At 45.9% G+C, this 13130-nt stretch overlaps 1 protein-coding gene across 1 annotated transcript; it reads right to left on the bottom strand.

The window, feature by feature from the left end:
• Positions 1–1653: 1653 nt before the first annotated feature.
• c6h11orf96 (chromosome 6 C11orf96 homolog) lies at positions 1654–3216 on the bottom strand. Its single transcript, XM_029432964.1, has one exon. It carries the CDS (start codon positions 2853–2855, stop codon positions 2475–2477), a length of 381 nt encoding a protein of 126 aa, XP_029288824.1. The 5' UTR covers positions 2856–3216; the 3' UTR covers positions 1654–2474.
• Positions 3217–13130: the final 9914 nt, after the last annotated feature.

Genomic DNA, 13130 nt, shown 5'->3' with positions numbered 1-13130 from the left:
TTTACTTTTTCACTTTGAGGCAAGAAGTGTACAGTTAGTCACTCTCCTAGCCATACTCATAATTCTGGCCAAATGTGGGTAGTAATCGGTTATTACAACATATTGTATATTTCAAGCTTTAGGACACTAAGCAACATAGAATCAGACAGTGAGGGAAATATCCTCATACAGAAGATTTGGTGGGGACAAAATAATGTCTTTTTCACAAAAACTAGGATGAACCAGATCAATCCGTCACCCCCGCATATGTAGACAAATATATTTATCTTATATGTCCCCAAACTGTCCCACACCACTTTAAACTCTCAGTGACGCAAATGCTTCCAGAGTTGCGTCGTCACATGCAGTAATTCTGCTGTGGATGTGGTTACTGTAAGTATGACGGCTCTACAAGGAACAGACAAACAACGACTAATGTGTGTTTTGTGTGAGAGATGAGGAAAGAGGTGCGGAGACCTTGTGCTGCCCCCCCCCCCCTCCCCACATAGGTTGGAAGACATGAAGTATCTGTTAGCTGTTAATATATGAAGCAGGGTCACAGGTTCGCAAGATGATTTGCTTCGCTTGCTGTGTGCGCACACATTAATATGCATGATAGTTAAAAGGCAATATTCTGTATTTTTATTATTGTCAAACAAGAGAAAAGACTCCAAACAAGCATCTCCTGCGCCGCCTCATATATCGTATTCCTCTGTGCCTTAGAAGTCATGGTTGTGAAGGTATGTGACATGTTCCTTCATTACAGTAAACATTGGCACAGTAGTTATGTTGTCCCCCCCCCCCCCACCACACCCATAAAAGGACGTCAAAGAGACACAAAGCAACTACAAAGTGACAAAAAAAGGGCCGTAGACAGGGTATGGAAGTCGGAAGGTGTTACAGACTAAGCTGGTTTTAGTCTTTTCGTGGGATTTGTTGACAATACGTAAAAACCAGTTTCTGTGTCCCCCCCCCCCCTGTGATTACATCTTCTCCTCAGGGCGCGAGCATCACCGTCCAACACTTAAGCCATCGTACGTCTGGAGAGAACGTCTCATCTTGCAGATTTACTTAATCAGAGTCTATTTTTAGTCAAGCCTCATGCAACCCAAGCAGAATCTCATCTCAAGCCCCTGCAGCATCGTCTCCGTCTGCAACAAGCTGCTGAATCACACTCGGAGGGAAGTCATGCATCACGTTTCACTCGGTGGATTAGGAGAGCGGTGCTATTAGCAACAGGAGGGATGGCTGCTGAGGGCACTTCTCTCTGCAGGCTGGTGGTTGTTGTGGCTGAGTTCACTTATGACAACGTGACATTACAGAAAGTACGTCACCAGACCAGCAAGCACGGAGTGAACGCAGCTCAACTGTTGAGTGTTCATGGGTCAGACGTCAGTTTATCTTAATAATAACGCTGGAGATGGACAGCCAGTAAAGGCTACATGTCACCTCCCACATGTCTCATAACGTCCTCCTTCATGTGTTCCTGTATTGTTTTCTCAGATACTTATTGACCTTTGAGCGTCTTGTTAGTGTTTTACTTGCATTACAGTGTCAGTGTCGTTGAGGTCTGAATAACACACAACTCAATGCCAACTCATAGTATGTTGTTTCAGCAAATGCACTTCCTAAATAGGAAGGAAAAAAGACATGGAAGTATGAAACGACTCGTAATACTTGAAAATATTTATTAAAGTACATATAACAAACATTGTAACATGTATGTATAAAGTAACGAAATATAAAGTATAAAGGTTATGATTTTCTTTGAAAGTTGAGGGGACTTTAGAAGTCAGAAAGAGCAATAAAATATCACATCTACAACTCCACTTAGTTATTAACAACACAAGAGAATAAATAAGGACATTTAGAAAGGCATTGTTTTTGCTCTATGAAGAGCAGAGATTTCATTCATTGTGGAAAAGCTGGAAAACAAGAGTTTGAACTCTTGGCAAAGCTTTTACTCTCCTGCTTCAGTGACGGCCAGGTCACTTGCGATGCTCAGTACATTGCTTAGTCAAAGTATTTACAATGCTAACTTAACAGTCTTTCCTATGGTGACTGGTCAAGTAGAAAAATCTGGATTGAAACAAAAATACCTATACAACTTTAAAATGGAAAAATCTCAACCAGCTTTTATCATTCAAGTTTTCCTCATAGACATCTACAGTAGAAAAGGAATACGTCTGAAGAGTCATCTGCTACTTGTTCACTCGTCATATCTATACAGCAGTATCACCAGCCTGTGGCACGGGTAGAGATCTTTACAGATGTGCACCTTCAGGCTATGTACTGTATGTTGATATGTTAGTATATATTAAATGCAGACGTTCGTATGACAGCAGCAGCTTACACACACACACACACACACACACACACACACACACACACACACACAGGCAGTCTGGCAGACAGGCCAGTTTGGTTCAGTTCAGTTGGCCTCCATTCGAAGCGGCGTCAAGGTGAAGCGGGGAGCGATGGGCATGCACCACCCCTCACTGGGTGGAGTCGGAGTCACTGGAGTCCAGGCTGGCCTGTGTAGGTGTGGGGGTGCAGCTGTGATGGGCAGCCGGCGGGCAATGGAGGGTCTGTGTGCTCCGTCGCAGGTTCTCCAATGACTGCAGGAAGGAACGGCGTGCCCTCTCCTCCTCCAGGGGTGAGGAACCCTCTTCTTCTACCTCTGCAATCTCAGCAAAGGTGACAGGCTGTGTTTTGAAGCGAGCCTCACGAGGTCGGCGGGAGCGGCTCTTGCCCTTTGCTGGGCCCTTGGGGACAGGCAGCTGCTGGGGGAACTCCTCCATGGCTGAGGCCATTAAGTGGGCCGGCAGGACGTGGAAGCCAGAGGCCTCCATAACCATCTGACGCACAGCAGCCATTGGTAGAACAGATTAAATCAAATGCAAAACCAAGTGTGGACACAGCTGGAAGACGACAGCCTGTGCACCGCTCAGAATTGTCTCTGCTCTTTGTCTCAGGAGCAACACAGAAGCAAGAGTTCGTTCAAAGTCAAGCCAGACAAGAACTCCTCAAACCTCCAAGTCCAGGCACACTGGAGATGAACAATGTTCAAGAAACAACTGCTCTTGAGCTGCTCTGGTCAGCCTCTGTTCTTCACTCCTCGATGTGCTTCAGTTTCAACCCTGCTGGTGCTCGATGTCTCTTTTCTCTCTGGCTGTTTTTCGTTTTGTGCTGGTGAATCTTAGTCTGCTGAGGTTAATGCCACCGACAGCTCCAGCGCTCTCTTTTATAGCAGCTCTCTACCCACTCTGTGTCTCTCTCTCTCTCTCGCTCCCTGTTTGCCAGGTCCCTCCCTCTCCCCTCCTTCCCTCTCTGTCATGGTTCCGGCCTTCAGAGCAGTCAGCCTGTCGGAGTCACCCCACCAAAATAAACACATGAGGAGAGAATATCTTGGTGTATGCTTGGGTGAGGGGCTTTGATGGGCTTGTAGGGGTGAGAGAGACTTAGAGACAGAGGAAGGAGAAAGACAGTCGAGACAGAAATGGAGACGTACAATTGAGTGAGACAGGTTTCAGAATTAGAGCAGAGGGACAAGTGGACCAGACCAGAGTCAAGGTTGAGAGACTGAAATGCTATTACATGTTTAAATCACAAAGTGCATTCCTTGGGACTGACATGAGTTACAGCTCTGCAAGAAATATATCTTTGTACAGCTGAGTCAGTTACAGGGGTGTTGATTCCACTCTGGTCATTTTGGTATCTACGGGTTGAGGTGCTTTTGTATAGCATTGCATTATATTAGGAGTATTTTATTTATTTATGTATTAATCCAGATTCAGGAACAGCTTGCCTTAGATTAATCAATTAAAGTATGAATTAAAGAGCCTAAAAAGGAAAGAAACAATACTTGCAAGCATCGGTGTAGTAACTATGGAGGACGTCGTTTGCGATTGATTTTGTTTTCTACTTTTTTGCACGATTACTGACATACTGGAGCCGGACATTATAACATTTCACCAGCCCTTTCCCTTCCTGAACTCACCCCAGTGTGTGTCAGGCAGCTCCGCTTACAGTGTTCATAATGTAAACATGACCGCAGAAGATATAAACAATGCCGGGAGGTTATCACAGCCTCTGTGTGTGTACAAGCACCATATCTCTGTGTGCAGCCACACATGAGTACGTGCACACACAGGCCGACAAGAAGCTCAACGTACAATAAAAAGTAGACAAATCCACCTGGATTGGACTTTCTTTGGACTGTGGGAAGGAACTGGAGCACGCTGAGGTAACCTGCACACACAAAATGTGGTTTTGGGTAATTCTTTCAGCAGAACTGAAACTGTTAAAAAGAGTTTTCTGGCATCACTGATGGTGTTAGACGACGTCCCCATGAGACATTTGGCATCCATCACATTCACGGACAACCACAAAGCACCAAGGCTACGATGTTATGGTGTGTGTTTCAGTGTACCAAATAAAGTCTGAATTATTTATGTCTACTTGCAATTTTTGTAATGGGCTGGGTTTTGATATTTTCTCACACTACCGTCCTAATGAGTCCAGGAAAAGGAATCTGTGACACGTTTTAAGCAAAGAGGGAGAGGCAACGTCCGTTAGGGATTGTAAAAGTGATGAATCATTGTCACTATGGCCTGTTTGTTTGTGTTACTCAAGACATTGTAATTATTGTTTCAGTGACATATGGATGTCACATTACAGCATCTTAATTCATTCAAAACAAACAATTTGGGCCCAATTTTACAGATACACAAACAGCGGAGACTCATCAGCAGTCCCGGCATCATCCATGCTAACATGTCATATCATCTTCACTGTGACCTCAATGACTCGATCGATCAGTGTCAGCGCTGACGGGGCCACGTCAGGGATGGGGAAGATCTGTTGGTCGGTTACGTCCACATGGCAGCTGACAGCGTCTCAATCTGTGTACGCTCACGTTTTCTAACTTCTCGTCTGAAACGTAGATTTCTTATACAGAATCATCAGTGTTGTTCACTTTCCAGAGCACTACAATCCTGTCTGATAGACTTATAAACCTTTCATCAGCATCATGGTGTCCGATAAGTCTTAGATATATTACTTAAATCAGCCGTCATCCTCTCACCAATACCTTAAAGATGACCCACCAATGAACGTACAGCTTTCTATGGTCTGAATGCCCGATTACTCTGTAACTGCTCTGTAAGGAGTAGTAATTATCTGTATATCATGACACTAAGCATAATTAAACATTCTTTGTGTGGCTTTATGAAATGACCTGTACATGAACATAGGGTGATGGATAAGTCAGTGACACACACCTTCAAATCATATCATAATGCATAATTGCAGTCAGTGTCACAGTGGGCAAGAGAACGTGTCATCCATAGTTACTAATATTAACTTTCAGTAACGAGACCACTGGTATGTACACCATGCAACATACGATCAGTCGCACCTAACCCAACTTTTTTGCATTTCAGGGGTTGACCTCACCGGCTTTTTTTTGCCTCGTTTGCAGAGTTTTCAGGAGTGACGGCATCGTCTAAAACAGCTCCCACATTTCATCATGCATTCCTGAATGACACCTCGAAAGGGTGAGGAGAACATGTCATCCTGTTTCTTGTCTCACACACACACACACACACACACACACACACACACACACACACACACACACACACACACACACACACACACACACACACACACACACATTCAACGAGGTTGTAAGTCGTGGAAGTGAACTTGCAAATACCTGCTTGCTCTATTTTGAGTAGATCTAAGGTTACCCATGATCAAGCCAGCAGCTGCTAGTCAAGTGACATCACATGACACTTGTGATTCCTGCTTAACTGTAGGTGTGTGTGTGTGTGTGTGTGTGTGTGTGTGTGTGTGTGTGTGTGTGTGTGTGTGTGTGTGTGTGTGTGTGTGTGTGTGAATGCTTGATTTATTCATTTCATATCATCACCCATTTCCTTTAGCACACGTGTTTTGTGCCATGCTTGTAGTGAATGAGAAGTGTCTTAAGCAGAAACTGTGTGTCCTTGGGGACGCCTTGTTTTCCTAAAAGAGCCAGCCAAGGCTGCATGTGTTGTAGACGAGGACATCGTTTGGCAGAAACAATTCCCAGAAAGAAACATTTGTTGTTAAAAGCTTTATTTAAAACGAAGAGGTGGAAATCTTTTTACACATGTTCCCGGGTGCTGCGTTGCTCTATCCCATCCTGTATCCTGTTGAATACAGATTCAACAGCTGATGGCATTTGGAGGAGAATACTTCCATCAGGGAGCATCAGCAGAGGCAGCTGAGGAATAATCCCTTTGAATCCTCTCCTTGATTACCTACACCACCCTTGTCCCATCCGAAACACACACACACACACACACACATCCACCTATTACAGATGGTTTCAAATAGACTATATGTGGATATGGCTATTAACTGGAGCACTTGAAAAAGCTCTCTGTACATTTCTCTTGTTTTTGACTTACCTTAACCTCTTTTAGCTTATTGTTTTTACTGCACATTCACTGCATTAGGTTCAGTCTCACCACTCTGAGAAACCAGCCGTGCAACCTACCAAACCAAACTGATGCTACAACCACAGTATAGCTCCTTTAAATGTGCTCGCAACAACATATTCCAAATGAGATCTTAACTGGAATACGAGCCAGTATCAGTGATATAATATGTATATAAATACAGTCCTGGTTATGAAACATGGTCGAAACAAGGGCATCGGCTGGAAAAGGAATCAGAAGGAGTCATTGCAATTAGCAAGCAGGCTCCACTTTCACTAACTTCCACTTCATTAGTGTGCAAGTGTGTGTGTGTGTGTGTGTGTGTTCAGCATGTTTGTGTGTGGCAGGTACAGTTACAATCAGGGCCCTAAAGTTAACGTTAGGCTATAAACAAACTACACCACGGCTGCATGACTTCACGTCACCACCAATAAACTAAAGGCGGACTCGCCTCGTATCGTAGAAGAGAAATCTCTTAAACGTGTGTTAACCACACACTTTATCTCAGGCATCTAAGCCATTAGCAAACCCATCGACTTCGAGGCGAGGGAACCGGAAGAGCTCAAATGCTAACTCATTTCTGCACCACTCTATATAAAATATATTTGAATTGTCTTAACTTAAAGTACATTGTGATCATTAGTGCAACTCATTGCATGTTAATTAGTGTGGCTTACTGATAGTGAGCGCTAAACCAAATGCACTATAAGACAAGTCAATAGAAGGAGCAGTAAACAGTGAAACAAATGTGTTTGTTACAGAAACATGCGGTCTGGCTCTGACACAAGTGCCTTCAGAAAACCAAAAGGAAAAGGAAAAGACTGGTCACTTATTTAAATGATGTATTTCTCTAGCCATGGTCGGTCTGTCCGTCGGTCCACCACTTTCGTCCAGACTGAAATATCTCAACAACTACTCGATGGATTGACATGAGCTTTTGTGCAGACATGTGCGATCCCTCAGATAAATCCTTAAGACTATAGGTGAGCCCCTGAATTTTCGTCTTCCGCCACCAGCAGGTTGGTAGTTTCGGCGTTTACTGAAATATCTCAACAACACTTGATGGATTAAATTATTTACAGACATCCATGGGGCCCGGAGACTTAACCCTGGTAATTTTAATGATTAATAACATTTGCCTCACAGAGCTGCTAGCATAGCTATGGACTTTTAGTCTTACTTATTTCAGTTTGCACTCTTTCAGATCCTTCTTAAACAAACAATTCCCCGTATACTGTTCTAGGTTAGTTCAGGTCATACTGCTCCGCTTCAAACACAGAATGCAGACAGACAAGAACTGTGTGTTTACCAGCCGACACTGTGGTGGCCTTTGGCAACACAACGATTATCTGTACTTGTGCAATCAAAATCAAACAGCCCCTTTTAACACACATTTCTAATTAGGGCACATAAATGCATTCAGTCAGAGACAACAACACTTTGCTCTACTTACACACATAAAAACATTTGCATCTGTCAAAGAATCACACACACACACATTACCAATGCTGTTAATTTAGTCTTATAAATCCACGTTTGTACACTTACGATTCCCCTCTCCCTATAGATTCATGGTTCTTAGAAAAGAACATCGTGTGAGTGTGTGTGAGTGTGTGTGAGTGTGTGTGTGTGTGTGTGAGTGTGTGTGAGTGTGTGTTTTGGAGTTTTTGGTTGTTTTTGTTCAAGTGGATTCCAGTGTGAAGAAGCTGGAGCTGTGTCTATTTATTTGTTTTGTTTATTTTGTTAACATTTCAAAGCTATATATAAAATAAGGACACACTAAAATACTTATATACATAAAGTATTTTCAGAATGTGTACACAAGTATTGCACAGCAGCCTATTAAGCCTGTTGTGCTTAAGTTTGTGCTGAGAGAGCGAAAGGATGTGTGTGTGAGAGGGAGAGAGAGAGAGTGTGTGTGAGAGGGAGAGGGAGAGAGGGAGAGAGAGAGTGTGTGTGAGAGGGAGAGAGAGAGAAAGAGAGTGTGTGTGAGAGGGAGAGAAAGAGAGAGAGAAAGAGTGTGTGTGTGTGTGTGTGTGTGAGAGAGAGAGAGAGAAAGAGTGTGTGTGTGAGAGAGAGGGAGAAAGAGAGTGTGGTATTGAGAAGGGAGAGGGAGAGAAAGAAAGAGAGAAAGAGTGTGTGTGTGAGAGAGCGGGAGAGACAGAGAGAGGACGATAGTGTGTGTGTGAGAGAGAGGGGCGCGAGACGAGGCCCCCCCGAGCGCGCGCGGGCGCGCGGAGTGTGTGTGACTCGAGCGAGCGCGACCCGCGCTCGCGGGCGCGCGTGTGTGTGACGCCGCGCCTCGCCCGCTCCGCGCTCGCGGGCGGGCGCTTCTGTTTGTGTTCTGAGATCTCCGCCCCCCCGCCGCGGGCGCGGTTTGTGTGTGGAGCCGGGCGCGCGCCGCGCGTGTGTGTGTAGGGAGGGAGCGGCTAGCGAACAGACTTTGTTGTGTTTGCGCGGCGTCGCGCCCCGCGCGCGCGCCGCGGTGTTGTGTGTGCGCGCGCGGGCGCCGCGGCGCGCGCGCCCCCCGCGGCGGCCGCGCGGCGCGTGTGTGGCGCGCGCGTGTGTGTGCGGCGCGCGGGCGCGCCCGCCGCGCGCCCGCGTTGTGTGTGTGTGTGCGCGCGCTCGCGGCGGGCGCGCCCGCGGCGCCCGCGTGTGTGTGGTGCGACCGCGCGCTGGCGCGGGCGCGCCCGCGGAGTGTGTGTGTGTTGTGTGCGAGCGGCGCGGGCGACGGCGCAGCGCCGCCAGCGCCGCGCGGAGGAGCGCCCGCGAGACGGAGCCGCGCGAGGCGAGAGACGAGGAAGAGAGAGAGAGAGAGCGCGAGAGCGCAGCGCACCCCGAGAGAGAGGAGCGCAGAGCGAGAGAGAGAGAAAGAGAGAGAGGCGAGAGTAGGGAGAGCGGAAAAAGAGAGGAGAGAGAGGGGAGTCAAGGAAAACCCATTATCCAGGTCCACGGGTCAAGAGGTGAGGTACACGCCACAGGCCACATTCCCGGACCAGCAAATCAGCCCGTACCCACCACGATGGGACGCCCATGTTACCATAGCAACCTAAATGTCAGGGAACGAGAGGAGGGGGACCAAAGTTGGGAAGTCACATAACAGCTCAGGTACACTGATAATAAATATCCTGCTTCTTCTACCAAAAGAATAAATGCAACTGTTTGCATCAGAATATTATATATATAATATATCAAGCAAGACTAATATGTTGCAATGATTTTAAACCATAACTATGAAATTGTAGTTACTTGAGTCACATTCTGTTGATTTGATTATTTCTTTACACCTTCGGTTTCTGCTCAAATCTTATTAAGAGTTGGGACCATCACTGCTAAAGCATTCAGTACTTCAGTGGTGCAACGGTTTGTTCATGGAGGGCAAAATGGTGTCATCAGATCAGCCTGTGGTCTCGTTCAGCGGCACTGGGCTTTGGTAGTCTTGCAAAGGGCCAGGGCCTGTTTCAATTATGAAGGTGCTTAAAACAAACGTACCTCTTCCACAACGTCATGTCACAAATCAAATCCAATTTATTTATATCGCCCAATATCATAAATTACACATTTGTCTCAGTGTGCTTTACAGACTGTACAGGATACACACCCTCTGTCCTCAGACCCTCTGTCCTCAGACCCTCTGTCCTCAGACCCTCTGTCCTTAGACCCTCTGTCCTTACACCCTCTGTCCTCAGACCCTCTGTCCTCAGACCCTCTGTCCTTAGACCCTCTGTCCTCAGACCCTCTGTCCTTAGACCCTCTGTCCTTAGACCCTCTGTCCTCAGACCCTCTGTCCTTAGACCCTCTGTCCTCAGACCCTCTGTCCTTAGACCCTCTGTCCTCAGACCCTCTGTCCTTAGACCCTCTGTCCTTAGACCCTCTGTCCTTACACCCTCTGTCCTCAGACCCTCTGTCCTTAGACCCTCTGTTCTTAGACCCTCTGTTCTTAGACCCTCTGTCCTTAGACCCTCTGTCCTCAGACCCTCTGTCCTCAGACCCTCTGTCCTTAGACCCTCTGTCCTTACACCCTCTGTCCTTAGACCCTCTGTCCTTAGACCCTCTGTCCTTACACCCTCTGTCCTTAGACCCTCTGTTCTTAGACCCTCTGTCCTTAGACCCTCTGTCCTTACACCCTCTGTCCTTAGACCCTCTGTTCTTAGACCCTCTGTCCTTAGACCCTCTGTCCTTAGACCCTCTGTCCTTAGACCCTCTGTTCTTAGACCCTCTGTCCTTAGACCCTCTGTCCTCAGACCCTCTGTTCTTATTATATTCAATCTGAATTAAAGTTGTATTTTTATATCAGCGCTATAATATGTATATGATATACATTCATGCATCTATGTTCATTGCAGTACGCAGAACATGACTAACATCACTCGATGGTGTGTCGTTATTAAGAGGTATCTTTAGTTCTGTTTGAAAATACACGAGACAGTAAGAAGCAACATTAGTGTAAATCAATAAACACGTCATCTTCTGGGGTTGGCCTGGTTTCCCTTCCCTCCCTCTGTTGAGTCAGTAAGACGCCATAGGGACAACATGGCTATTTATAGACTGAGACTTGGAGACTGAGAAGGATTCCCATCCAAGAACACTGTGTCTGTTTACACACAACCACGTGCATCCACAGATAATAACGTTTTTAGTGTCACAGATAGAAAATAATATTTTCTTCCGTTGGTTTTGCTTGTGATTGTAATTCAGGAAGAATCCAAACGTGTCTGATCGTGTTCAGAGCCGGCATTAACCTGCGTCTGTGGACAGCTTTAAGTACAGGTGTGAATGCGCCCAAGGAGCATCGAGGTCCGATCACCACATTCGGAGGTGGTCTTTCAGCAGTGTGTGTGTGTGAATGCATCCTGGGCCTCACTGAAGGACTGCCTGCTCGACTTGCAACCGTCTTGAAATACTCACCCTGTATATCGCAATCATTGCACAATTCAAATGTATTCCCTGTGAATCGGTTTATAAAGTGTTACCACACTGGTGTGCATTACAATCTCCCTCAACATGCCACTAATGATGTGTGTCAGTTAACATGAGGATAGTGCCAGTCGCTAAAACTCACACAGGAAAGACGTGATCTCACAGGGCACGGATAAATGTTGGGAGAGGACCAACTGTGGTGGAAAGACTGACACATAAAAATGCTTCTGCTTTTAACCAAAAGAGTAAGTGTAAAGGTTAGTTTTGATAAATTGTACCCATCAACTACAATCAGAAGATATATGTTGCTTATAGTGCGCTTGATGTTGAGTAGAAAAGCCCACCTACTATGGAGGAAGAGTGAAGGATGGAGGAGAGGAGGAAGATGTGCTTCTGACTCCCTGTAAGTCCAAACAATCTTTGTAAGTATCAGGGAGAGACTGCGATGTATTTTAAGTCCAGCAGCTGATCTCAAGTTAAAACATTTAGAGACACAAATCTTTTCATCTCTCTCAGAGGTTTGACCAGAGAGAGGCAGCTGCAATGTGACCCGACCAACAACACAACGTGACCAAGAGAGGAAAGAGAGGAGGAAAGGTGATAAAAGACAGGGCTGGAGAGATGAAGATTAAGAGGCTAAGGAGGAGGAGGAGGAGGAGGAGGAGGAGGAAGAGGCACAGTAAAGGAAAGTGAACTGAAGTTATGAAGCCAAGGGGAGCTGGGAGGGTGAAGTGAATCGGTCAACTCGTTCCCAGAGCAGCTTCCCAGCAGGACTTCAGACTCTACTTAAGACTATATTAAACAGGTACACACACACACACACACACACACACACACACACACACACACACACACACACACACACACACACACACACACACACACACACACACACACACACACACACACAAACACACACACACACACACACGGCATGGAAACTTTAGCTCGACAAAGAAAGACATGAGTTTGCTGCACAATGTATTACTGTTGGAAACCTGCAGCTTTTCCATAATAACTCATAAACACAACAGCTTGGTCAGGACTGCCACTCACAGTGCAGTTTTGGACTTCAGGGGAAAACAAACTCCTGTAATTGACATTTGCTAATGAACTCTGTCATATGTGGCATCAACCATTAGAGTCATCGTCCCCTCAAGCCGGAAACAGCTTTCAACGTGTTGTTTCAACGCTCTGAGTAATACATTTCCACATTTCAACTTAAAGCTCGACTTCCCGACTCGGAAAATGAGACCATACCTTGCTTATGTCTTAAGTATATATTCCAAAACCTTCCCTGTGCGTATGACAATAAAGCCTGTGAATGTTTAAATCTTTAAATATAACCTTATCTAACACTGTTGCATGTGTATTAATATACATGGTGACATATTCCCCACCGGACTCCTTTCAATATCTTTGTATATCAATACTTCATGTGCCACGCAACTCATCTAAATCTCTGTAATCAAACATCCTGCAGTTTACAGTTCACTGTCGGGGGATGTGAGACTGCAGAGGCTGGTGGCTGGAGATCAGGTGGCCGCAGTGAACAGCACGGGACAGGAACGTCGCTGGACTGCGGCCTAATTAGGTGTGATCCATACGGTGTCTCCAGAGAGAGCCAAAAAGGAATTAGAAGCAGCCGCAGCTCCCGTAAATCCAAACCCACATGTTTGCAGCTCTGCACAACAGGTGTAGGGATCTGGAAGCAGTAAACAGTGGCTAACACAGGAATGCCCGGGC

Source organism: Cottoperca gobio, chromosome 6, assembly GCF_900634415.1.
Source record: "Cottoperca gobio chromosome 6, fCotGob3.1, whole genome shotgun sequence".
Lineage (NCBI taxonomy): Eukaryota > Metazoa > Chordata > Actinopteri > Perciformes > Bovichtidae > Cottoperca > Cottoperca gobio.
The sequence above is the reverse complement of the archived record's forward strand: the minus strand, read 5'-3'. Positions and strand labels throughout refer to the sequence as shown.